A 27,820-nucleotide genomic window follows, 5' to 3' on the forward strand; every position below is an offset into this window, starting at 1 on the left:
GATAGCAAGAATTTCATTGCAGTTCCAAGCCAGTCCCTGTGAATGCGTGTCCTTTCTATCCCTTTCAGTCTATGCTGGGACCCATGTGTTCTCCCCCACCTGCTCTGCCTACATGTATTGGGCTCCCATTTTTACTATGAGGACCCAAGCACAGTGTCCAGGAGTGACACCAGTTATTCTGCATTTTGCCTTATAATACCTTAGCCACTACTGTAAAGGCCAACTTGAACCACCTGAAAATCCATACTGTATAGTGATTTGCCGGTGTGCACACACTATCCACAGGTATTAGATAAATTAAACAATGCTGACAGTGTGTGCATGTGCCCCACGAGGTCGCCCTGCTTTCTTAAAGCATTTAAGCACACTTAATCTAATGGAATATATTATGACTTCAGTAGCTTCTGGATAGAAGTTGGAGAAAAAAATTTTAACGTGGCACCAACTAAAACTCCCATACGGTTATTTAAGGCAGCTTCAGCACTTCCCCGGAAACTGGGATCTGTTGAAGAAATAGCCACTCCTCTTAGAGAATGAATTTTTTTTCCTCTTAAAAAATTCCTTCCTTATTTTTAGAGTTTGGATGAGATTGGGACTCCAAATCTATTTTCAAGCTGTCTCTTTCTTTCTCTGCTGGCTCAGAACTAACCTTTTTATCTTGCTTCTGCCCCTGGTGGTAGTATCTTAGGCAAGTTACTTGACCTCTTCCTGGCTTTGCTTTTTTTCATCTGGGATGTTTGGAATGGATGATCTTTGTGGTGCCTTCCAGCTGTTAACATTTTTTTGATTTCATGATTTCTCTCCCTTGTTATTATAGAAAGCGTAAGTGTTGTGCCGCAAGCATAAGATAGGAAAGTATTCATTGATCAAGTTGAAAAACCTCCACTTGCCACATTCCAGGACTCTGAGCTTGGGCTTAAAGAGTTTACAGTTGTTTTCAGGCAGTTTTTTGTGCTAATGGTAGTTTAGGTTTCATTCCTGTTTTCATTGTTGTTATTGTTGATGTTGTCATTGTAGACCTTTTTGGACATGTGGCCGTTTGATCTTGGGTAGAGAATACTATGTCGTGACATACCCCAGTGTCCTTACCCTTGGCATGTTTTGGAAGCCCACAGGCAGGATCTTAAGGCTGCCCCAGCCACTGTCAATGAACCAGGCCACCTAAATTCTCCAGTGGTTGCCTTTTGGTACTTGGCAGGAAAATCCTTTTCATGTTAGTTTCAAGGTTGTCAGATATCATTATCTCCAAGTATTAAAAATTTCAAAGAAAGGAGGCAGTGTGTTTGATTTATAGAATAATTATCTAGCTTTAGCTCTCGCTTGGCTTTGGCAATGGTTTTGCAGGCACTCGAAAATTAAATCCATTTTTTATGGCACTACAAGGTATTATCTCACAGCAAATGATAATTAAACACCTGTGAAATCAATTAGCCCTTTAAGCAGGGAAAAAAAAGTTTTCCAATTATGTTTTCACACCTCCAAAACTTTTATAATTCCAAAACCAACACTCGTGGAGAGGGATGTGGTCGATCGGCGTTGCAGGGTTAACTTTCCATAAAGAACATCCCTAAATTTTGCTTTGACTTCTCCCCAACCAAGGAAGGCAGTTTGTGGTACCAGCTCCCTTCCAGAGAGGATGCAGCTCCAGAGGAGCCGACTCTTAGCAGCTATCTATCTGACACACCGCTGAACTGTCAGCTCCTCTACAAAGGAAGTTACTCACTTTGTGTTTTGATGCCAAGTTTTAGTTGACAGTTTATTTAAAAGCCAAGATACCTTATTGGAAACTAAGCAACAAGACGATCCATGTGACAGAATTGCTCTGCCTTTAAGGGCCCTGTAGCCAAGAGTTCTGAGCCTTCTTCATTACAGATTCATACTCCGAAAACAGACTGATGGGCTAATAGCTGAAAACTAACACAGAAGAGCCCTGGGAATCATGGCCGGTTTTCCAGACCCTCTTAGGATCGTGTGTGTTTCATCACTGGCTTTGGTAACAAATTAGCTGTTGCAGATGCTTCTTTTGGAAAATGATCTGCACTTCTGAAGCATTCAATGCATTTGGGGTGGAGGCCATAATAATTTGGGACTCAGAAAAGAGGAAAGGAAACAAAACAGTACCAAACCTTTGACATCCTCTACATTATGCCTCCCAATATACAAAGATCATTCTAAGAAGGCACTTGCCTTGTGTTCCCCCGTATTCACACGTGCTCTTGTTTACATAAACTTGTCTTATACTCTGTCCCATTAGGTCCGCAGTAGACCTCGTTAGGCAGGCAAGACAAGTATGATTGCTCCATCTTATAAACAAGCATGCATTTAGGACCCAAGTGCCTTCTTCAAAATCAAGCAGTTAATGACAAAGTCAAGACCAGAAACTATAGTTTCTAATATTTGTTCATGCAAGTTTCATCCCTTCACTCTGCATAAACCTCTCTTAAAGACATTCTTTAAAAAAATTTTTTTTCTCCAAAAGCATTTTTAATGAGATCTTGCTTTCATAGCAGATGGCATTTAAAGCAGTTGATGAATCTTAACATTAACCAGAGAGATGAGGCTGGTATTGCACCAAAAAAAAAAAAAAAAAAAAAACACAAACAAGAACTTCACTATGTTCTTTTAGAAGGTTGTCCTGTGGGTTATCACTTCAAACATGGCCAGCAACTGGGACACTTGGTGACTTGGTGGCCACATGAGTATTGTCCCCTGAGGAATGAGAGATAATGGTATTCATGAAACAACAAATATTTCTTTTCTTTCTTTCTTTTTTTTTTTTTTTAATTTGTTAGAGAGTGCAGTGGGGGGAGAGGCAGAGAGAGAGAGAGGGAAGAAGAGAATCCTAAGCAGGTTCCACACTCACTGCAGAGCCTGACAACAGGCTGGATCCCACAACCCTGGGATCATGACCTGGACCAAAATCAAGAGTCAGATGCTCAACTGACTGAACCCCCCAGGCACCCCAACAACAAATATTTCTTAAGATCACCATGGTCCAGGCACGTCTAGGGGCTGAGGTCACAGTGATGAATAAGAACAAGGAAACTCCTTTCCTCATTGTGTGTGTGTGTGTGTGTGTGTGTGTATAATTTAGGGAGAAAGAGAGTGAGCCTGTAAAACAAATATGTGGGTGAATTCAGACCGTAGTAAATCCTAAGACAGAAATGAAACAGGGCAACGGGACAGTGAATGCTCGGAACACAGACTGGTCTGTGAGGGCCTCTCTGAGGAGGTACTGTTTATCTGAAAACTGATTTGCATCTTGGGACAGATGGGTGAGAATATTCCCAGCAGAGGGCATAGCAAGTACAAGCCCAGGAGATGGTGATGAGTGAGTTGTGTGAAAAGAAGCTGAGAGAAGGGCAGTATAGCAGTGGCTGGTGAGTGAGGAGCAGGCAGTCTGAGCTGTGGGCAGAGGCCAGTTCTCATGGAGTCCCATTGGCAATGGCAAGGAGTGTGAATATTATTCTAAGTGTCATGAGGGGCCACTGGGGGCTTTTCAGCCTTGGAGTTAAGAGTTTAAGGGTAACTTTAGTTGCTCTGTGGATTGAACCCTTAAGATTGAACTTCTCCTGACCTGAAACTAATAGGAACCAGAGCATGCTTCTTATTGCTCAGTTTGTGTAGAGACCCAAAGGAATAGAATTAAGGAGATCTAGGAAAGAAGGGCCTGAGAAGACCAGGGTTCCCATGTAATTACAAAAACCGTTGAGGGCGTCTTTGTTTCCCCTGTGTGCAGTGTGCTACCTGGCACAGAGGAGCTGCTCAGAATTCATTTGTCCAGTGAACAAATATCAGAGCAAGAAGGCATCTTAGGGCCATCTGGTCTGCCCTTCCTCTATTAGGTACTTAAATTTTCTCTGTCCCACAGCCTCTTCCCAAAATGAGGCCACCTAGGAGTTGGCTAGCTTTTCAAGGGGAGCTGGGCTGGCCAGAGCCAGCTGGAGAAGAGAGGAGGGGTGACACTGAGCTCAGACTCTATCCCCCAGGGCACTATTGTTTTCTTCCAAAGGAGATGGCAGAATCTGAATTTATGGGCCTTTCCGATCTCCGATGGCCAAACCCTCATGGGAGGATGATCTGGTAAATAAACACTATGCACCATCAGGTCATTAACCATAACACACATTTTTATGTCCCATGGACACATATGCACCTATACATTTATGCATTCACATACCCAGAGGGGAAAGAATAAACTTTTCACAATCAACCAGCTTCATGCAGCTTTCATATTATGTTGGTGTCCGATAATTTTCTTGAGGATGCAGCATCTTCACCTGTGCAGAATTCTGAAGCCTCGTTTGCTTATTCAGCATGAAGAGTCCCAGAAGTGAGCTGGCCCTGACTGTCAACGTCAGAAGGTAGACCCTCAGGAATGGCCAAAAAAGGAGCAGACTTAGGAAGGTGAGGTTAGCCGAGCCAGCTGTTATTTCATTAACTGTAATTGGATTCTCAAGGTATTTTATAATCACTTAAGTGCAAGGACCAGACGAAAGGCTTAAGGGCTGACAAAGAATGCAGGGCATGTCCTATTCACCACTGGGCAGCCACTCTGTGGTGACGAGAACAGCCCAGAAGGAATTCCAGACATCCTCCTAATCCCAGGGCTGACCAAGTCTGGCTGGGCAGGAAAGAATGTTTTGGCTCAAGAAGGGAAGTGGTCAGAAAACTAGGTTGAGCCCAGTTTTCTTTGGGGGATGGGGAGTCATTGCCTTTGGAGAAAAGCGGTGTTTATCATTATGAAGCCAGGCGGAGGTTGTACTGTTTTGTTTTGTTTTTTTCTTCAGCTCAGACATGGAGAAAGGCCAGGAGAAGGTTCACTTTGAATAGCACTGCACATACATTTGACTCAATTTGCAAATAATGCTATTTATCAAGGCTGGTGAAACACAAATCCCCCACCCTCACCAGTGTGCAGAAAGAAAATGAAATTTTTAACAAACTGCCAGGCCTTTAAAAATAAAGATGAAGAAGGGATAAAAAATGTACCAAAAATATCTTTAAAAAGAGAAAATGTACAAAAGGAAGGCAAAAAAAAAAAATTAAATACAAGACAGTGTTTTCCATTCTCTAACTTGGGCTCAACCTAAACAGAGAAGTGCAAATCTTCCGAGGAAGACCAGGCATAATAAATAGAGATGTTTGTCACAGCGAACTAGAGATGATCGTAGTGAAGAGAGGTTTACATCTCTTGGTCTTGCCGTTGATCTCACCCCCCCTTCACACCTAAATGAAAACCAGTGGATGCAAAGTATTTTCCATCCATTTATTATTTTTCAAGCGGCTCCAATAAGGCCAGGCCTTGGGGTGAGGGCTGGTTCTACAGAAAGTAGGTCCTGGGTCCTGTCTCCCGGAGTCCAGTGAAAAGAAAACAAGAAAATGGGCAACTTAATCCCGTGTGAGCGATAGACAGGTCAGCCCAGGGTGCTGTGTGAGCAGCGCAAGGGTCTCTGGCCAAGACTCGGGGATGCAACTAGGCTTCCTGCAGGAGTGCATGTAAAGCAGAGGAAGGAAAGAGGGGTGTGCTGAGGGGAAGTGCCCTGCCCCTGCTCCCTAAGGCTCTGCCTGTCCCTGAGGGGGAGCTGCCTTTTAGGGCAGATTCTCCGGTGCTGGTGTTCTCGGCTTCCGTCCATACTTCCTGGCCCCACTCCTATTGGCCAGTCTCCTTGGTGCAGAGCCTGGTGAGAGGTTAATGGGAAGATAATGACCTTGGGATTCCCAGTTACCCTCGGGAACTGGGAAGACATGTAGCTCCTGCTGCCAAGACCTTGGTGTACCTCTTGTGGATCCATTTATCCACCCAAAGTCATGGTTGCTGCTGGCTCTTCTTATGGTCCCTCCCTTTTCTGTTCCCCTGTACCCAGGTAGTGCTCTGGGTAGCATTTTCAGAAATGCTTTATTTCTAACCAGAGAATTGATGAGACCCAGAGAAATGATGATGCATTGATCTTGGAGCCGTTTGAGATTTGCTTTGCTGAGCACAGAAGCTGGTGCTCTAAAACCCCGTTCCCACCATACAGCCGAGATCAACGCCACCTGGTACAACATGGTATAAATCTTGTGTTTTCACCTTTGCTGTCCCCGTACATCCCTCCTTCCTTCTTGAGAGACAACAGAGCATTTTGTGTATTCAGCCTTCCTTGTACAAGCCTCATGAAACCTTTGCCCTTCTACTTCATCATCTGTAAAATGGGGCCATTTCACGTGTGGTTGTAGAGATAAAGTGCAATAACAAGCACAGGTTGTTGCCCTGCACACAGGGAACATGTCATCAGCATGTTTATGTGTGTGTGTGGGGCGGGGGGGCAGTCATTGTTATAATGTTCCCTTTCACGGCTATCCTATTTTATCACTTTTACATATTAGCTGTTGAGCTGCTATTGAGCGGGAACCAAGATGGTGTTCTACCCATCTTGAAATAAGAGATGGATCTGGCACTTGCTGTATTCACTAGTATATGTAGGTGGTCACTACCACATGGTCCCATTTTAAAGTCCTGAGCTGTCAGTAGATATTTATGATAAAGATGGTATAGGGGAATTTTGACATGACATGGGGTCAGGATCCAGTGTGTTCAGATGGGGTGTTGGATTCCAAGTGTCTTCTGACTCTTGTTCCCTGTGAGAAGCCGGCATAACCATACTTACCTCCTAGTATAGCTGTGAGGCTTAAATGAGATAACGTGTGTGCAAGAGTGTGTGCTTCCCATGGGGCCTCATGCCCAATCAGAGCCCGCAAAACTTTACCTCCATCCCTTCCCTGCATTGAAATGGATTTTTCTAAGATTTTATTTTTTTTTTATTTTTATTTTTTTTATTTATTTATTTCTAGGAGAGAGAGAGAGACAGCGTGAGCAGGGGGGGTCAGAGAGAGAGGGAGTCACAGACTGAAACAGGCTCCAGGCTCTGAGCTGGCAGTCAGCACAGACCCCGACGCGGGGCCCGAACCCATGAACCCCGAGATCATGACCTAAGTGAAAGTCACCAGGCGCCCCATCTAAGATTTTATTTTTAAGTAATGTCTACACCCAACTTGGGGCTCGGACTCACAACCCCAAGATCAAGAATCACTTGCTCCACTGACTGAGCCAGCCAGGCACCCCTGACATGGATTTTAAATGGACAGTAAAGAGGGGGTGGTCTTCTGGGGTTAGGGTTAGGGTTAGTATGAAGGATGGATGTAGATACATGCCCTTCCTTGTCTCCAACCACTGCTCTCCGCACTGGAAAACTTGGGACCAGCAGCGTCATTTTGAGAAGCTTTATAAAGAAATCAAGTCCTAACCTGTGGCATGACCAGTGCCCCTGAGGTTCTAGCAGCAGCCAGTGCTCCAGGCAAGAATCGCCCACGTGACACATCACACCACCTCCACACGGCAAGTGCCTTCTGGCTGCGGGGCACTGAATGTCCGTGAGGCTGCAGCCTGTCGGGTCAGCCAGGTCCAGCACCGCCCATTAGTATTGCACTCGGCATTTACCCGACATGAGAGCGTATGCAATTCATCCCTGTGCACAAAAGCTGTGTGAGTAGGCGAAGAACCTGCGGTGTATGTCCCCTGAATTCTCAAAGACCACGGGGGCCTGTTCTCCTCCGTATGTATGCTGACGTGGCAACAAACAGCCGTACTGTAGGGGCCAACTGGACCCATTTTCCGATTCAGAGGTATGTTTCTCAGTTCAGAGTTGTGTCTTGGGCCAATTTCATGTTACAGACTTTGGGTTTTCTCAAAAATAATTGAAATTTTATGTGCTAAATCTGTGAAGTCCAAGAAAGCGTCTAAGGCAACACGGATACTAAAAACAGAGCACTATCTTGGACTGAACTGCTCGTGTGATGCGATGCAGGGTTTTGAGGAGGGGAGAAGGGGCCCTCTTAGTGGTAGTCTCTTGTTACCAGTGCTCTAAACTAGGTGAACTAGGTGAACTGCTTAGGAATTTGCCCCCTAAGAAATGTATTTTCAGGGGCACCTGGCTGGCTCATTCAGTGGAGCGTGCGACTCATGATCTTGGGGTTGTGAGTTCAAGCCCCATGTTGGGTACAGAGATTACTTAAAAATAAAGTCTTTCAAAAAGAAAGAAAGAAATGTATTTTCAGACCTTGCATTTGTGTGAGCTGCCCAAGGAGGCAGTATGGTGTGGTGGAAGGCAGAGGCTCTTTAGTATTGGAAAGCCTGGAATTGGAGCCATTAATGGTTCCATAGCTGTGACCTGCATTGTCGGCAAGGTTATCAGACTATCTGAACGAAGCGCTCGCCTGTGAAGTTGTATTCTATCGAGCTGTAAGAATGCCTTTGGGAACATGTCACTCTTCTGCTTGAGCCCTTCGGTGACTCATGACCCACCACACGGGATTATGTCTGAGCTCCAGGAGATACCACACATTGTCCTCCCAGTGGGACCCCGCCTTACGAGTAGTTTCATTCCCCTTCCCCCACCACCCCTCCCTCTCCAAACTGCGGTGCGTTCTCTCATCATGGTTTTCTTCCTGCTGTCCAGTCTGATTCTTGCTCTTCCATTAATAATTAGCTCAGTCTACCTTTCTCCTGGAGGCATCCCTGCTTCTCAGTCTCCCCACCAAAGCCAAGTTGTCACTGTTGTTTCTCTGCATAATCTCCACCTCATGCCTCCATCCTACCGCTAAATAATAATCATTGATCATCATATTCCCTCACTGAATAACAATCAGTTGCTAACACATCTGCCTTTTCCCTGGACCATTGATTCTTTGAGGAGAGCCTGATGCATGGTAGTCATTCAGCTAATTAATGCTTGTTGATTGAATGAAAGAAAGCACAGAGGAGGTGCTAAGGACCTTGTTTTATTTCCCTCATCCCAGTGTACTTAATGGCACTACCGCAGCCATACATCGGTTTTGTTTTCTTTCTTTTTCTCCTAAGGGATGCAGTTCAAACTTGGGTGTAAGCGAGGAAGATTAAGTACTTATGAGGATGGGGACTGGAGGGAACAGATAGTGTAAATGTTCACTTACTTTATAAACAAATACTTGACACAGACTGTCGCAACATCACAGGGAGACTAGAATTGTATGACTACAGAGATGAGAGGCTGGATCACTTGGCATCTTCCCTACCCTCTTTGATTAGCAAAAAGCAGCTCACATGGCAACGGTGCAGGCTACAGAGGGGTTGCGAGAAGCATGGGACGGCCAGTGGGCACGCAGCACTGGCAGCATCCTTGTCTATGTAGCTTTTGATAATAAGGCAAAATCCTTTCAATTAGAGGCTGCTGTTCTGATGTGATTCCCAGCTTCTGTTTGCATTTTATTTTAAAGGGTCTGTTCCACATTTGTCTCTGGCTCTGTCTTGGGGAATCTGTTCTTTCTTTTCTTTTTTCATTGTTCCTTTTTTTTTTTTAATGTTTTTATTTCTCTCATCCTGATGTAATTTACCACAACAGCTTACAGCTGCATAGCGCATTGCAGTTTATAAGGCACGGACACCATTTGATCTTTAGTGCTTTGAAGCAGAGAGAATTCCTTTTGCACAGGAAGTAGTAGATCCAGAACCCAAATTCCTCAAGCCAGGTCCTCTAACTTTCAAGTCGGCTTTGTTTTCCATTATATTCTGTTGCTTTCCTTCAGCCATAATGATAATAGCTACCATTTATGGGTGGTTTAGGATATGCCTGTGCTTTAGTTAAATTGTATAGTCTAAGCCTCATAGAAGTATCTCCGTTTGGCCCACCAGGAAACTAAGATTTCGACAAATAACTTCCCAAGATCACTTAGCTTGTAAATAGCAAAGGTGAAATTTGAACCCAGGTTTGGTTGTGTCTAAAGCTGCCTAACCCACAAAGCTTTGTGTTCCTGACCTCTTAACTCAAATCTTTTGTGAGCTCTTAGCACAAAATCCTAATTACCTGGAGGGCTTGTTGAAACAGAATTCTCGGCCCTTCCTCTGGAGTTTCTACATCAGTGGGTCTTGGTGAGGATAGGAATTCCCATTTCTACAAACTTCCCAGGGGGTGCAGATGATGTTCCTGTGGGGGGAAGGCACTTGGGGAACACTGCACTTGCCACGCTGCCCCGCCCCCTTGCTCGGGTACACTGAATGGCTGCCAGCAACAATGTGTTTCATATGGAGAGGAAGGACTTCAATTATGCATTATGACACGGCCCATTTTAAGTGGGGTGTATCCCATCCATTATTCAGCACAACTTTAAGGAGAAAATTATTATGGCCATAGAGTGGTTCCTGATTTCTAGGTTAAATTCAGGTCATGTCATTTTATTGCATTTTTCTTTGCAGTCATTTATAAAAACTGCTCTAACTTCTGTGTCACCACCTACACAATGGGAAGCTTAATGCCCATCTGAAAAGGGTAACAAAACCATTTCTTGATTTAAAGCAGAAAGGTGTCTGAGATGAGTTGCCTCCCTTATCTACTTACCTTTTTGCTTAGGATATCATGTGTTAATTACCTCTCATTTTGAAGAAGTTTATTATTTTGATGTGATTTACATATCTAGACTTAATAGGGGAGAATTCATCCCTTTAAGAAGCCTGTCCCCCTCACTTGACCTGTTCTCTCTCTGCCTATCCTTCTTCCCCATCTATAATCTTTGGTAACCACTAATCTGTTATATATCCCTAAAATTATGTTATTTCACAACTTCTGTATAAATAAGGAAGGCAGTATTTACCCTTTTGAGATGGGCTTTTTCACTTAGCATAATTTCCTTGAGGATGTTGTGTGTATCAATAGCTCATTTCGTTTTACTGCTAAAAAGTATTCTAGGCTGTAGATGTACCACAATTTGTTGAGTTATTCACCCACTGAAGGACATTTGGATAGTTTCCCATTTGGGGCCATTAAGGATAAAACAGCTCTGAACATTCATGGACAAGCTTCTGCGTGAAAATAAGTTTTCATTTTCTCCGGGATAAAAGCCCAAGGGTGCAATTGTTGGGTCATATGCTAATCCCACTTTCAGTTTTAAAAGAAACTGCCCAACTTTTTTCCAATGTGACTGCACCATTTTACATTCCCAGCAGGAATATGTGAGGGTTCCAATTTCTCTGCAGCCTCCTGAGCACCTGTTCTCATCTGTCCTTTTGATGATAGCCATCCTCGTGGGTGATTTGCATTTCCTTAATGGTTAATGATGTTGAGTATCTTTGTGCCTATTGGCATTTTGTATGTTTTTCTTTGGAACGATATCTGGTCAATTCATGGCTTGTTTTAAAATTGGATTATTTGTCTCTTGATTGTTGAATGTCAGAATTCTTTACATATTCTGGATATTAGTCTCTTACCAAACCAATGATTTGCAAATATTTTCTTTTTCCTGTGGATTGCCTTTTCACTTTCTTGATGGCAGTCAGGAGGAGAGGGAGCACAGTCTTCTTGACTGAACTTGCCTGGGATGGAGCTTCCATGAGGCAGAGCTGGGAGGGGGTTGGTAGTGGAGCAGGTCATGGCTCAAATGCCACAGGCACTTAGTGTTCTTGCCAAGAGTCTGTTGGTTCTCCCGAACAAATGTTTTTCCATTTGTCATTAGATCTTTAGAACGATTTCCAGAAACTTTAAATGAATGAAGTTTTTTTTTTAATATAATTTTTACCAGTTAAATTGTTGTTTTGCTAGGGAGAGTGTCCAGAGTTCCTTAGTGTCTCCCTTTTTAAGGCCAGCCTTTGAGTGTACTTTATAATGCACATTCCCAGGAGATTTCACACCTGCAGTTCTGATCAGCCTCTCCTAATTACCAGATGATTCCTTGGTAAGTCTAGTGGCTGGAGAAGGGTCTTCCTTGCACAGAATCCACAGGACTAGAACAAGGCCTGGGACATAGTATTTCTTGAGACAGTGACTGAAAAAAGGAATGAGTTGAAGCATCGAGAAGGAGGTAAATGTAGAGTGTGTGAGAGTTCCGAAATGGAGAGGTGGGTCCCAGAAAGGCTGAGTGGGAGGGCGCCAAACACAAGTGTGGCCCAGCTGGAAAGACTGCTCCCCTTGCTGGGTATCATTAGTCCCTCCGTTAGAACGCACTTAGCCATTCACAGAGTCCCTGTCACTAGAGTCCAAAGAGAGGCTGGTTCATGGACTGAGCATGGTTAGAAATCTGAAAATTATTATTATAAGTTTTGTGTGCACATGTTCTGTGTGTGTCTTTATGTGTTAAACATACATTGTATACACACGAGCAGATCCGTATTTATACATGTATATATACACACATATAGGCACACAAACACTTATACAAGGGTTATGGAAACTTTGGGGCAGTGGGATATTCTGAAAGGACATTCTTCTCTCTCTTTTTCAAAGTTTCTTTCCTTATTTTGAGAGAGAGAGAGAGACAGCATGAGCAGGGAGAGGGGCAGAGAGAGAATTCCAAGCAGACTCCATACTGTCATTGTAGAGCCTAGGCTTGGCTTGATCCCATGAACTGTGAGATCATGACCTGAGCCGAAATCAAGAGTCAGACCCTTAACTGACGGAGCCACCCAGGCACCCCAGAACGTTCTTTCTCACCTACAAATAACGTAAACAGTAATGGAATGTTCAGACACTCTCTAGTCATCTTGCTGATGAGGAAGCGAAGGCCCAGAGAGCTCACGTGTTTTATTCATAATGTCACGGCAAGGATGCTCATCCCGTCCCTCCCTTCAGCTGCTGCGTGAATGAACACAAGCTTCAGGCACATAAGCTCTATCCCCTACATCGGCAGATCCTCCTCCTGTGCCACCACTTACAAACCAACGCCCTAGAATAACTGCTATTTGAATATTTTGCTGTAAGTGTTCTACCTTCCCTCTACGTCCACTCGTTCCCTAAAGTCAATTCTGCAACTGGCAACTTTGAAACTTGTTACAATCCAGAACATTAATAGGGTTTTACATTTTTAGCAGCCTAATGATGAGGATGTAGGACCTTTTGTGCTAATCCCTCAGGGCTTTCTATTCTGGGCACTTATTAAACTTTCCTGTAGTCTGAAGTATACTTGACCTTTTTATATTAAAACAATTTGAGTTTAAACTTTATATGTGTGTGTGTGCACATATTTCCTTCTTGATCAGGTAAGGTAGAGAGCCAGACATTTTTAACAGTTGAATTGGAAGATACTTATCAATTATTTCCCTATGTTTGGTGAGCAAAGGAGAAGCCATTACCATCGTAATTTAATATTTCTTATTTAGCCAAATTCGAACCCTCTTAAAAATCTTTTCTACTTTCAAGTCTATTTTGCAGTTTAATTAATGCAGCAAGGGTTTTTATTTTACTCTCAATGGAGATAATCTTAATCCATTCACAGTGACCTTTTCTTGCGCAAATTAGTTGTACAAGCTTGTTTAAGCAAATGGTCCTTTGCATGATGTCTCTTCTTAATGACGGGTTTATAATTGAAAATTGGCTTACTCCCATATGCCTAGTTTGTATGAGAATATAAAAATAGATGTGGACTTTAAAAATATAAATGTATATATCAGTATCCCAAAACGAAGAGGGAAGAATCCGATGCCTTCAGGCTATGATTAAATTAGACTATTAGAGTCAGAAAATACCGGTGACATATGCTACTGTCAAAGTCACACCTGTCTGCCGAGCATTGGAAGCTCTTAAAAAATGAGAGTGATTTCATCTTAGCTCTGAGAATCTGGGCTTTCACAAGACACGAGCCATTTCTGCTTTCCCAAGTTTCCTTAAACTCATAATGAACCTGAAACTGCATGTTTAGGACTGTGTTTGTGGAAACCATTTTTAAGGAGATATCCCTAAACAAAATGAAAAGCTAGTCACCTTTCCTGTACTTCACCAGCATGAAGAGACAGCCGATGCTCATGTTATATTTTGTCTTCTTTCAAGAGCAAACACCATGTTGTACCGTCAAGTGGTATTTGAGTAAAAGAAACAAATCCTCTCTTCTGCACCCCGGTTTTCTGCACCCCACGCTATGCTTATTTTCTCTCCTGCTATTCTTATTTTCCCATTTCTTAGGCCAGCTCCTTCTGTCTCTCTTGTCTTTCCCCTAAAAGTTATGTTATCCATTCTTATATAGGAGTATTTGTCTGACGTAGCTGAATATTCTTGGTTAAACGTAGAAACTCCAGCTTGAAGGAGAAAGTAAATGTTTTGTGCTCGTAATGGAGGTTTCCTGAGTAGGTTTGAATAGCATGGTTTTGTGGGCTGGGGAACAAGGACAGTCTTAGTTTTGCTGAATGACAGGGCAGTAAACAAGAACTACTTGTTGTGATCTTTTTCTTTTAAGCTCATGGGGACGAGACATTTCATCAAGACACAAAAAAATCTGATTTTTGGAAGCAAACCCTGGGCAAGCCAGATTGTTACTGGGACCATCAGACTTGTCTTTCATGTACTGCTTGCAGAACACCTTAACTGCTTTGCCCCTGGTGAAAGTTCACATTTGTTGTTCATGCAACAGCCCCCACACCCCCAAAGGGGAAGTGAGAACTGCCTACCCAGTGTGTCTCCTGAGCGGCTCTGGGTAATTCCATGTTACTGTACACCTCCCGGTGTTCATTGACCCCTCCGCCACCCCACTACCCCTCACGGGTCTTCGTTTGCTGACTGTCCCTGATTGTTCCTTCTCTCCTTCTAGGTATGATTATCGGGAAATGCTGCACAATGCCACTTTCTGTCTGGTTCCTCGCGGTCGCAGGCTTGGGTCCTTCAGGTTCCTGGAGGCCTTGCAGGTAAGAGACCCTGAGAGCTCCTCAGAATAGGGCAGAGGACTGAAGTCAGACGGGGTGGGTTTAACCTTAACCCTTCTGCGGGAATCGAAGCAGAAATGCATGGTTTGCCTTGAACACCTGGAATCAGTTTTCGCAAGCGAGTCTGTAACATTTTTTAGGAGAGGGGGTGGAAAGAGGATTCACTCCCTGTCTTTGGACACGAGAAGATCAAAGGTTTCACCACGAGGGAGGAGGTGTTCTTCTGAGACGTGTTTGGCAGCAGAGGGTAGACCTGACTGCCCTCTGGCAGCCTTGCGGACACTGTTCGGCTCCCGGAAGCCAGTCTCAGGAGCACTGGCTTAAGAAAATGGCTCATCAGGGGCACCTGGGTGGCTCACTTGGTAAAGCGTGTGACTTTGGCTCAGGTCATGATCTTGCAGTTTGCAGGTTCGAGCCCCACATCGGGCTCTCTACTGTCAGCGCAAAGCCTGCTTCAGATCCTCTGTCTCCCTTTCTCTCTGCCCCTTCCTGCTCCCTCAAAAATAAACATTTAAACAGGAAAAAAAAAAAAAAAGAAAAAAGAAAATGGCTTATTGGTGGTACTTCCCAAAAGTAAATCATCTTGGGGCACCTGGGTGGCTAGTCAGGTGAGTGTCCAGCTTCAGCTTGGGTCATGATCTCATAGTTCATCAGTTCGAGCCCCATGTCGGGCTCTGTGCTAACAGCTCAGAGCCTGGAGGCTGCTTCGGATTCTGTCTCCCTCTCTGCCCCTCCCCCACTTGCACTCTATCTGTCTCTCAAAAATAAATAAACATTAAAAAATTTTTTAATTAAAAGAAAAAAGCAAATTGTCTTTTCTGCCCACCGCCCTCAGTCATCTCTCAGTACTTCTAAATTCTAACAGTGGGGTAAACCTCTTCACGAGCAGAGTTGTGGCAGTTGCATTGACAAAACCATTTATATTCGAGGTTGGTTTTATGCTCGGATATTGTCGGTGGACAATTGTGTCACATCAGTAAGACTTCTCAAACAAGGCCAGTCGTCTCCCTGGAGGTCAGGTCAGCCAAACCATGTACGAGAATAGAAACGGGGTTGTAGCATTTGAGGGCAAGTCTTACAAACATTAAAATCTTGGCGATATGTACAGGCCTTCACATGACTTGATAACTCATATAAGCTTACTTTTCTCTTTTGCTTTTTAACTTTATTTATTTATTTTGAGAGAGACAGAGAGAGAGAGAGAGAGAGAGAGAGCATGAGCAGGTGAGGGGCAGAGAAAGAGGGAGAGAGAGAGATTCCCAAGCAGGCTCCGCACCCTCAGCACAGAGCCTGATGTAGGGCTCGAACTCACGAACTGTGAGATCATGACCTGAACCAAAATCAAGAGTTGGAAGCTTATCCAGCTGAGCCACCCAGGTGCCCCATAAGTTGACTTCTCTTCTGGCCCAAGCAGTCCAGGATCCAGGCAAGGATCTAAGTAAGAAATGCCAGTGATTAAATTCACACTCATGTCACCCCCGATTAGAATGTCCCCTCTGCTGCTTCCCTCACATTCACGAGTGCCCCCTTCCTCACGCAGGCTGCCTGTGTCCCTGTGATGCTCAGCAATGGATGGGAGTTGCCATTCTCTGAAGTGATTAATTGGAACCAAGCTGCCGTCATAGGCGATGAGAGATTGTTATTACAGGTAAGGAAGGGGCTCCAGCCTTCAGCAGATGAGTGGATTATTGCTGCCGCCGTCCAAACTTTCAAAGAAGATGAATCCAAAAGGTCAGCTCTATAAAAGAAATTTTATCAGGAGAAAATTGCCTGTGTCATGGCGAATATGAAGTCATTTAATATGACATTGTTCACTTTCCACACAAAATCTGCCCAGGTCCAGGGAATATATTTGGAAAAGGAGAAGTGGCAGGCGAAGGCCATGAGCTTGATGGGAAGAAGAGATGTATACCCATCCTCTTCCCTATCCAGAAGATTTAGAAATGATCCAAGAGAGCTTTCGTACCTTCCTGCCACTCCATATTCCTTTCCCTTGTTTCTGTAATTGCCTTCAGATTAATTTTCAGAAAGAGGGAGGTCTCTAGGGTTGATGCTTATAATTAGTGTTATCATTGCTCAAATGATCTGGTCTGGGAGCCTGAGCAGTGCTGCTCTTTAACATGTATATTTAAAAGAGCAGCCTCTAATAAAATTGGTTTTTTAAATGTGTTTTTTGCCATTTGGATCTCTCTTTTATTTCATTTCGTTTTATTGTAGCAAGAACATTTAACATGAGATGTATCCTCTTATTTTTAAGTGCACAATATATTATTGTTGACTGTGGGTAAAATGCATTACACATTTCTGAAGCTTATTCATCCTGCTTAACTGAAACTTTATGCCCACTGATTAGTAACTCTCCATTTCTTCCTCGCCACCAACCCTGGCGACTAATATTCTGCTCTTTAGTTCTATGAATTTGGCTGTTGTGAGGGTAAGTGGAATCATGCAGTATTTGTCTTTCTGTGACTGGTTTATGTCACTTAGCCTAATATCCTCCAAATTCATCCATGTTGTCCCTATATTGCAGAAGTCAGACTTAATATTATTAAAATGACCCTATTACCTAAATTGATCTACAGATGCCATGCAATCCTTATCAAAATCCCAATGGCATTTTTTACAGAAGTAGAAAAATAATTCTAAAATTCATAGGGAACCACAAAAGACCCCAAACAGCCAAATCAGTCTTGAGAAAAAGCAAAGCTGGAGACATCCTAATTCCTGATATCAGAATATATTACAAAGCTACAGTCATCAAAATGATATTGTACTGGCACACAGGGGGACATACAGATCAACAGAACAAAATAGAATGCCCAGAAATAAATCTACCCATATATGGTCAACCAGTCTTCAACAATGATGCCTAATAAAAATTTGAACTTCTCAGGAGCTGCCTGGGGAGAGGAATATGATACAGAGAAATCCAAGGGCAGCAATCGTCAGTCACTAAGGATTTCCAAAGCCCTTTCGTGTAATAATATTGTAGGTTCCACATAATTTGTCATACTCCTTTCTCTAAAATTATAGAATATTTTAATGTTTTCCTTTGATGGCAGTATATACTTTATCTTGAACTACCACAAATATTGTAGAATGATTTTTTTTTAATGTTCTAGCATTTTAAAAAAATTATCAAGAAGATTGAGTTTCTGGGGCACCTGGGTGGCACAGTCGGTTAAGCGTCTGACTCTTGATTTCAGCTCAGGTCACAATCTCATGAATTGTGCACTCAAGCCCCACATCTGCACTGTCACTGTAGAGCCTGCTTAGGATTCTGTCTCTCTCTCTCACTCTGGCCCCCTCCCCCACTTTTGCTCTCTCTCTCAAAATGAATGAACACTGGGGCGCCTGAGTGGCACAGTCCGTTAGGTGTCCGACTTCGGCTCAGGTCATGATCTTGCAGTCCGTGGGTTTGAGCCCCGCATCAGGCTCTCTGCTGACAGCTCAGAGCCTGGAGCCTGTTCCAGATTCTGTGTCTCTCTCTTTCTCTGCCCCTCCCCAGCCCGTGCTCTGTCTCTCTCTGTCTCAAAAATAAATAAACGTTAAAAATTTTTTTAAATTAAAAAAATGAACATTTAAAAAAAGAAGAAGAAAATGAGTTTCTAACTTTCTTATTGCTTCTGCTTGTGCTGCTGGCCAGTCTGCTAGCTGGCTGCTGAAGTAACACAGTACTCTTCCTAAAGTAACACGTGAAATATCTGTAATCAAGAAGGCTAATGATTAGGGACGCCAAGCTGAACACAGCTCCCTCAACATGGCTTCTCTCTGGTACTCAGGTAGATCACTCCATGGCCCCTGGGACCTCCAGCACAAAAGAGGAATATGTGACCTAGCAAAATCCTCCCCGGGTAGAATGGCATATGTTAAAACCCTTGACTCATGAAAGGCCAGACAAAAATGATCTGTGTGGTTCTTTCACACATTGCCTGTTTTCTTCCTTTTATGTTTTTTTTTTTTTTAATAATACATGATGATTACAGGAAATTTGGGAAGTAAAACAAATAAAAGACAGCCGCCCTGATATCTCCAGTTGTGCATCAGTGCTCCTGCGAATTTGATGTGAATAACTTGGGAGTTTTTGTTGGAGAGGAGAGCGTTTCAGGATGCTTGAGTCTGGTTGTCCAGCTTCTCCCGTTTCACCAAAGTTGACGTGTATTTCACCTTCTGCAGCAGTTTTTGGCTTGACTCTGAAGATTTTGTTTTCCATCCTGCACCCACCCAAACTTGCTGTTGTCTTCCCGTCTCGTACACAGTTTGTCTTTACACAGCTGCCTCCATATTGAACAGCGACTGCACTGTCATTGACAATGGTTGTAAAGAGCTGGCACTGAGCCCAAATGTCTGCTGTGGGAAATGTTGTTGTTATGTTACAATTTTTTGTTTCCTGTTTTAGAACAGCTCGGATGTTTTTATTTGCATATATTCACGTCATTATGTCACCAAGAGAGCTGAATGTTGCTTTCCTATATCTATTTTGGTAGATGCCATTAGTTTTGTTGCCATACATGACCTTTTATTAAGACTTCATTGAGTTCTCCCACACTGAACAATCCAGCCAAATTGCAATTAATTTATCACTCTCGCATATACCTGTCTCTCAGGACAAGCAGATTAATAACCAATAGCCAAATGCCATTAAAACTTGGAACTCTTGTCTTTTCAGTCAATTGGAATTCTCTTCCAGAGCACTTTGCAAAGAGCTGTCACTTATATTGTACATAGAAACAGGTAGCGTGTATTTTACTTGATGTCCCAACATCAAGTTGTGGCTTATATAAAAGAGGGGAATGTACTGGTAGGTTAACATGTGATATTCCCTTTCTTCTTTCGTAACCTCAGCCCACTTATTTTTCTGGAGACTACACAGTGGGAGTAGCTTTTGGGATTTTTCTAATGGACTGGTTTCTCGTGATCATGACAAAACAGTGAAGTCAACCTATATGAGTCTTAGAAAATACCATTGGCATTTAGAAGAGAACTTGATTATGAAAATTGGGCAGGGTAACTTTTTCCTAGTTTTTTTTGGCAATCCAGGTATTTTCTCAGTAAAAAGAAAAATAAACTGTCTTTGACACATCAAGGTTTCTCTACCTTCTCCAAGGGTATTTTACTTCCATTTGACCTTGAGCTCTGATTCCAGGCTAATGTTTGCCTGCCAGTGCTTTTCCTTTACCAGTAGCCTCCACGCTTCTTCAGTGGTGGGCATCCAGATACACACTTTAGGTCATAGGTTTGATATCTGCTTTAGGACATTGCCAAAGCAAGTGAGCTTGTCCATGTGCTCTTACTGTGAAGTGGTTTCATTGCTCCTCTAAATAATAGTCTTAAGTCAAAAAATGTGCTACCACCTCCTTCCCCCTCCATCCCCCCGCTAGTGGAAATTCACATATTGGCTTGCTCACAATGCCATGAGTAACTTTCTTATTAAAGCAGCTAACAGAGCATCCCCCCTTCAGCCCAGGCCCCCATGTCTGTCTGATTAGTTATCCATTAGCAAAGCAAGCATGCAGAAAGCGGAGAGCACAAGAGGGCAGTTGCTAATCACAAGGAATCTCCTCGAAGAGTATAGATCCCATAAATGAAATAGACCTTGAACTATAGGTGAAGATAGGGAGCAAGCCCAGCAAACTCACCAGAAACCCAGAGAATACAAGTCATAGCTCCAGATCCAAACAAGTTCATATGCAGACATTAAGCAGCAGTTGATCCAGCTTTGACCCTTATGTCAGTAATAATAATAGCGGTAGTAATAATTTGCTGTGTTAATTAAGCTTCCCATGTTCTAGGCACTATACTAAGCACTTAGATGATCTCCCTTACATCCTTGTGATGTTCATACTATATCCCCACGTTATAAATGAAGAAATAGAATCTTTGAGAGAGCAAGTAACTTCTTCAAGGAAGCACAGCTGGTATATTAGAAGCAAGAATCCCACCTTGGTCTAACTTCTGGTGTCCCTGTGCTTAATCATTAAGCTATCTTGCTGGTAAAAATAATGGTATCCCTATGGTGGCTTCAGATGGCCATGTTCAATTCAACTCTTATTTCTTGAATAAAAATACTCTTCTAGGGGCGCCTGGGTGGCTTAGTCGGTTGGGCGTCCGACTTTCGCTCGGGTCATGATCTCGCGGTTTGTGGGTTCGACCCCGCGTCGGGCTCTGTGCTGACAGCTCAGAGCCTGGAGCCTGCTTCAGATTCTGTGTCTCCCTCTCTCTCTGACCCTCCCCTGCTCATGCTGTCTCTATCTCTCTCTCAAAAATAAAATATTAAAAAAAAAAAACTACTCTTCTAGCCTTAAAATATGTAGCATGATGGACAGGACCTAAATCTCTCCTTTAAAATCATGTAGCCTGGCAGAGAACAGTGATGGCTGAACATGTATGATGTTTGGCAGATCATGTTGGATTGGGGTAAGTGCTAGAGCCAGAAAGAGAGATCAGGGAGCAAAAGAGCTCTCAGGGTGAGGTAGCAGGTGTGTGCACATAGTAATGACTGTCCAGCTACAGAAGAAGCTCAGAGACATTCCCTTAAAAGCCCTTTTGTAGATTATAGTCCCTGGCATGGCACATCTTGGAACTGTTTGGAGGATGATGTCTTTCAACCCTTTCCCAAAGCTGATAGCCCCCTTCTCTGTAGAATGTGGTTGTGTGCAGAACCGAGGATTTGTGGAACCCTGAACAGCTGATAAGCTGCTACCAAATCTTAGAGGTAACTTTAACTTCCATGCATTAAAGGCTGTTAAAGCTGATCCCCAGTAAGTATTGTCTGTATCTGACACCTTCTTAAAAGCATTTCAGTTTAAGGGTTGGTGATCTTTGGTAGATCTGTATGCTAGAACCTGAATGCTGTGAAGTGTAAAAGCCCAACCCAGGTGGGTTGTTTTGATCAAATGGCATCTCATTGCTTTACAGTTCTAGTTATTGTGTGTTCACCTTGTGTTACAGATTCCTTCTACAATCAGGTCTATTCATCAGGATAAAATCCTAGCACTTAGACAGCAGACACAATTCTTGTGGGAGGCTTATTTTTCTTCAGTTGAGAAGATTGTATTAACTACACTAGAGGTAAGTGAGACCACTTGGCTCTCCGTCTTGAATAATGGTCTTGATACACTTCTGTTGGCTTTCTCATCCATTATTGGTGAGGTGTAATTGGGTCAAATGGGACAAAACTGAATTTTATGCTCTTGGATATGTCAGTTAACCCTCTTTTACCTGGTCTGCCAAGCCCGAGCAGGTTCCCCCGTTCCTAACAAAGCTCCAGAGAGGAAAACTGACATGAGGAGAAATTCCACTCCTCGACACAGATATTGGCTCTGTCTTAACATCATTTCAGTGATATGTGGTTAATGACTACCCTGCTGTCCTTCACACTCAGTGACACCCTTTAAAGATCTATTTCTGGAGCCCATTTAGAAAACCGATAATGACCAAGTAGGGGAGTATCTCCTACCTTTCTCAAAATATAAGCAGTTTACTGGGCACCAGTGGCATCGGGGTACAACAAAATTAACTCTCAAGATCTGCACAGCCCAACCAGCATCAGTGTTACAAGGATGTGTCGAGAAGAAAATCAGGATCATACCTATCTGGTACAGAAAGTGTTAAACTTTATGAATGCAGAAAATCTTCTAGGCATATGGGTGCCCCTTTGCTTTTTATTACAGCAGGAGGGAAAAGGGAGAGAGAAGCATGGAGATGATTAAAACCTTTGGAAGTAGAACAGATAGTGATGGCCCGAGGCTACACCACACTAGCACAGAAAGCTAAGAAAAGATTTAGGAAACTGCACACTCATGAATTACAGGCTTGCAGGAAGGAGAGCAGAGGTCCTCTGGTGAGGCACAGCACTGAGGTGATTCTGAGGTGTTCGCATAATGCAATGGGGACATTTGTGGCCTCACTTGGAGTATCTACTTTGTGAAAGTGTTTACTGCTCTGGAAGCTAATGGAATTTGTAGCATACACTGAGGAGTCTGAGTAATGCCAAGGAAAACTGAAAATCATCCTGTTTTGTCCATATCACTGTTCTCTTGCTATCCACATATGACAGCCTGTGCTGGTCATGCCCTGGGCACAGTGGGGCATTTACCTGCCCTAAGCCTAGCCTGGGCCCCTGTCCTGGTCAGAGTCTTCTCATGAATGGTGCACATTTGTTTTTTCATCCTGGACCTAGGTGAAAGGGGCTATTTAGGACCCAGGCCCAACCCATGAAGGGACAAGTCAGAATGGCTTCTAACGGCTTCCTTATTGCAAGCAAATCTCTTATTCCTCAACACTGATGGCATTTTCTTTTCTGTTCATAGCAGCAGATTTGAATATGTAATAGTTTTTACTCTTCTCTCTTCCTTCCATCCAACACCCTTCCTAGACCCTTCTTAAGGAAAGTTGAATGTCAGTTCTTTTTCTTTGTGGAATGAGTGCTTTCTATTTAAAAAGGTACATGGATAATGGAAAATACTTAAAGCATAAAAATCAAATCATCTACCCATACAAAATCACTGTTGATGTATAGATACACACAAACACATATATATATTGGCTTTTTCTATGCAAATTTATACATATGTTGCAATTTTTTATTTAAAGAATAGTCTTTCAGGGGTGTCTAGCTGTCTAGGTTGGTAGAGCATGCAACATGCAACCTTTTTTTTTTAATGTTTATTTATTTATTGTTGACAGAGAGAGAACAACCAGAGATGGGGCAGAGAGAGAGGGAGAGAGAGAATCCCAGGCAGACTGGCTCCACACTGTTAGTGCAGAGCCCAACACGAACCATGAGATCATGACCTGAGCCGAAATCAAGAGTTGGGAGCTTAACAGACTAAGCCACCCGTGTGCCCAAACATTCAACTCTTAATCTCAGGGTTGTGAGTTCAAGCCCCACATTGAGCATGGAGCCTACACGAAGCCCATGTATACCTTAGATTGCAAGTAACTTGTTCCGTGAGTGTTCTGCAAGACAAGCAAACATTTCTTATAAATTTTAATGTGGTAAACAAGCAATGTCTTGCAATATTAGTACATGATGCCAAACATCATATCATCACAGCTGAGCCAGTGATTCTTGAAATTCACTTTGATATACAGGTGTTTTGGATTACAAGCATGTTTCTGGAATGAATTATGCTTGCAAACCAAGGTTTTACGGTGGATATGTATTTATATTTATCATATGCATATATGTAATTTAGATTATATATACATATATAATGTAAACCTGTTTATAATGTTTTTTTCTGCTGTTAATAATATGTTGTTAATATTTTGTCATGTTAGATGTTTCTACAATGATTTTAATGACATGTAATATTCCATTCATGATATCACTTAATTTCTTTAATTATCCTCAATTTGAAGACTTTACAATTGTTTCTGCTTTTTCATTATTTATATGCATTATTGAGGCAAATAGTCTCAGCACTAAATTGTTGTGCAGGTTCAAAATTACTTCCTTAAGATTAATTCCTTGAATTCAAAGTCCTGGTTCAAAGAATGTGACAAATGCTAAGACTTCTAATAAATTGTCCATTTTCCTGAGCTAATTTATATTCCCTCCAGCTTATATGAGAGGACCTGTTTTTATTATTTGGGGTATTTTTCACTTTCACCAATATTGGACATTATATCTTTCAAAATGATTTAAGTCATTATTTTTTAATTTATATTTCTTAGGCTATTAGTAAGAATGAATATTTTTCATATTTCTTAGGCAACTCACAAAGAAAGAAATAGAAATGGCCACAACTTTGTCCCACTTTTTCTTACTAATTTTTAGAGCTTATTCGATTAAAAATATTAACCCTTTGACTCTCTTATTGCAAATATTTCCCCAAACTTGTGGTATCCCTTTCAATTATGAGGCAGTCTTTTCATCTGTGGCTTTTTCATTTGCTACTGTTTAGAAAGGACCTTTTGACCCATAATTTAATTTATACAAACACTCCCTTATAATTTTCTAGTACTTTCATGGTTAACGTTTTACATTACGTGTTTAATACTGTTTACTTTTTTATATATGACCTGTGTTGAAAAATCTTTTTTCTTTTTTGACAGATTATCGTGTTGTTTGTCCCAACATATTAAGTTTTCTTACCTCAGTATTGTCACATGCCACATTTATGCATCGTTGAGTCTATTTCAGACCTTTTGTAGGGGGGTTTTATGTTTATTTATTTATTTTGAGAGAGAGTGAGAACAGGAGAGGCAGAAGGGGAGAGAGAGAATCCCAAGCAGACTCCACACTATCAACAAAGAGCCCGACATGGGGCTCAGTCCCACGAACCATGAGATGATCATGTGAGCCGAAACCAAGAGTAGGATGCTTAACTAACTGAGCCACTCAGGAGCTCCGTTTTTGGCCTTTTGATTTTGCCCTGTTAGTTGTCCACCCTAAAACACCGAGGCCACTTGTTTTCATTTTTCCTGCTCTGTATGTCCTCGTTTGGTGGACCTCTCTCTGTTTAACCTACTATCATGGACTATTAATGTTGTTTCTAGTTATTTATTTTGTATAGATCTAGATATCTTTATCCAAGCAATGAGTTTCTCCATGTAACTTAGGCTACAACTCTTATTTCTTTAGGCTACAGTCCTTAATGTGGGCTTGTTGCTGAGCAAGAGTCTAGGTTCATGATAAGCACTGCCAGATTACCCTTCCAGAAGGATGCATCCGTCTGGACCCTCATAAGCCATCTGGGGGGAGACCTTCTCTAGCTGTGCTCTTGTTAGCCTTAAGGATCATAATTAAAACACACACATACACAACTTTGCAGATTTGCCAGATGAAAGATAGTATCTCATTAATTACATTTCTTTTGAGTATTCTGCATAGAGCTGCTCTCTTGCCTATTCAGTTAGCAGTGTGCAGCTATCCTGAAAGAACAGTTGGATGTGTTATGTTCATCAGAAGAGAATCTCAAGTCAAGCTGTTGTCATCTCTGCTGGAAAGGCCTTCTTCCCCTTGGATTTGAGCCATGCAGTCCTCTAGCGACACAGTTGTTTTGAAAACACTGTGAACCATACACTTCATTCAAATTTATAGCAACTGTCAAATCTCCTTATATAGTTCCAAGATTGGATTGTAACAGTTTGACCTCTCAACCAAATTGCATGAAAGATACCATCCAGTTTCCCTTTTTAATTCAGAACTCAGATTATCCCAGAATTCAATGTAAATAGAAAAGCAGAGAAAATAGCAGAAAATGCCATCCGCATTCACAGATAAAACCAATGTGTTTATGAAAACAACTTAAGTATCACATATCAAAAATGCCTCTCGGCTTAGAGCTTAGATGATAGAAGTCAGTCTGTGCTAGAGCTCCTAAGTTATAAGGTTAATTCAAAATTACCCGTAGATAACATAGATTTGAGGATCCTTTGTTTTCAGGATGTTCCACACCCAGACTCTAAAACTCTGGGTCTTCCTTGCTTGCTATACATGAGACCATGGAAGGGGATTACTCGGTCTTTGGAGTGTATGAGCCTTAGTGTGGTGGTAATGCGTAGACACAATTGAAAACAGGATGCCATCTCTCCAATGCCAGGGTCAAGTTGTTAGTGCATTCCACTGCACTGCACTCTGTCATACTTGGGATTTGGCTAGCATTTCCAGTCTGATAGAAACTTCCTAATACTGCATCTTGGAATTAAGGGGCTATTTAACAGAGCTAGGCTCTTTGGAGCTCAGTTTTTGTGTGTGTATACAAGTTGAGAAGTAATGATGGGGACAATGATAAAATATTGCAAAGACCAGTGTTCCTTTATGGATTCCATTATTTGTCGGAATATTGCACAGCAGTGACCTGGCACTAACGATTGAACCATAGGAGCTCAGTCAGAATCAAGATGACTGAAAGATAAGTGCACTAAGTTGTAATAACATATAAAAAGAGCTGATGGTAGTTTGGAAAGCACATTTTTAATGGAGTTTTTGAAGTATGCTCCAATTTTTTCTCTTCAGTTACCTAACAATGCACATTCAAACCGTGCCATTGCTAATGCTGTTGTATGGTGAAATATTAAAATCAATGAAATAATGGAAATAGAATGCTTTGGCTCAGAGTGAGGTGGCATATGGTGGCACTGTGTGTGAGAGGCAACATTGCATTGGTCAAAAGACCAAGTCAGGGCCACACAGAATGACTAACCTATAACCATTAGTCCATTATTTAGAAGACAGATGGCACATAAAAAAAGAAAAATAAGGAGTCTGCCATTTTTCCCTTTGAATTCATATTAATGAGAAATATTATCCTTATCAAGGGTACCATTTGTGTCTATAATGAAAAACCTTTGCATTATGTGTGTATATGTATCTGTGTGTATGTTTGTGTTGATTTTCTTTATAGCCAAAGAAGTGCCCGACTTCTAAATGTGATGTCTTTTTCCACAACAATAAAGATTGAGCTCTAGAGCCCTGAAAGGATCCTGGGAGCTGTCCAGTGTAGCAATAGGGAGATTTGGACATTAGGAGAGGGAGAGAATGACTTTCCTATTTGGTAAGATGAGATCCATACTTGTTCAGACTTTTGAGAAGGCAAGTTGATAACAAACCTTTTAGGAAACATTTGTCAATGCGTATGAACTGCTTTAACAGTGTTTGTAAACTTTGAAAGACTCCTAAAGAATAAGTTCTAGGGGCACCTGAGTGGCTCAGTCGGTTAAGCATCAGACTCTTTAATTCGGCTTAGGTCATGATCTCACGGTTCGTGGGGTTGAGCCCCACCTCAGGCTCTGCTCAGACAGCACAGACCCTGCTTGGGATTCTCTGTCCCTTCCTTTCTCTGCCTCTCTCTCAAAAATAAGTAAATAAACGTTTTAAAAATGAATCAATTCTAGGTGTGGAAAATTGTAATTCATAAATATAATCATTGCTCTGCGTGGAAAAAATTACACTATTTTTGGTCCTTTAGGATACCTAGCCCATGAATACTATTAATAATATGGAAAGATACCTATAATATCTGATATCTGTGATATTAAATCTATGTACAAATAGAAAAATCTATGCCTAGAAAATGAATTCAGGAATGAGATTTTTTTAAGGCAAAAAAATCAAGTCCCAAGTATAAAAACTTAGGCAGCTATTCCTAACAAATTCTGAGAGGTTATTATAAT

General features: G+C 42.1%; 1 protein-coding gene across 1 annotated transcript in view; it reads left to right on the forward strand.

Annotated features, from left to right (window-relative positions):
* The window catches only part of EXT1 (exostosin glycosyltransferase 1), a 287,664-nt gene that overhangs the window by 237,247 nt on the left and 22,597 nt on the right, over positions 1-27,820 (forward strand). Inside the window, exons 2-4 of the mRNA XM_039227216.1 lie at positions 14,584-14,677; positions 16,236-16,343; positions 21,647-21,766. Of these exons, the coding sequence (XP_039083147.1) occupies positions 14,584-14,677; positions 16,236-16,343; positions 21,647-21,766 (322 nt within the window). The remainder of the gene's footprint in view (positions 1-14,583; positions 14,678-16,235; positions 16,344-21,646; positions 21,767-27,820) is intronic.

This window comes from Hyaena hyaena, unplaced genomic scaffold, assembly GCF_003009895.1.
Source record: "Hyaena hyaena isolate Hyena2069 unplaced genomic scaffold, ASM300989v1 scaffold_26, whole genome shotgun sequence".
NCBI classification, from domain to species: Eukaryota; Metazoa; Chordata; class Mammalia; order Carnivora; family Hyaenidae; genus Hyaena; species Hyaena hyaena.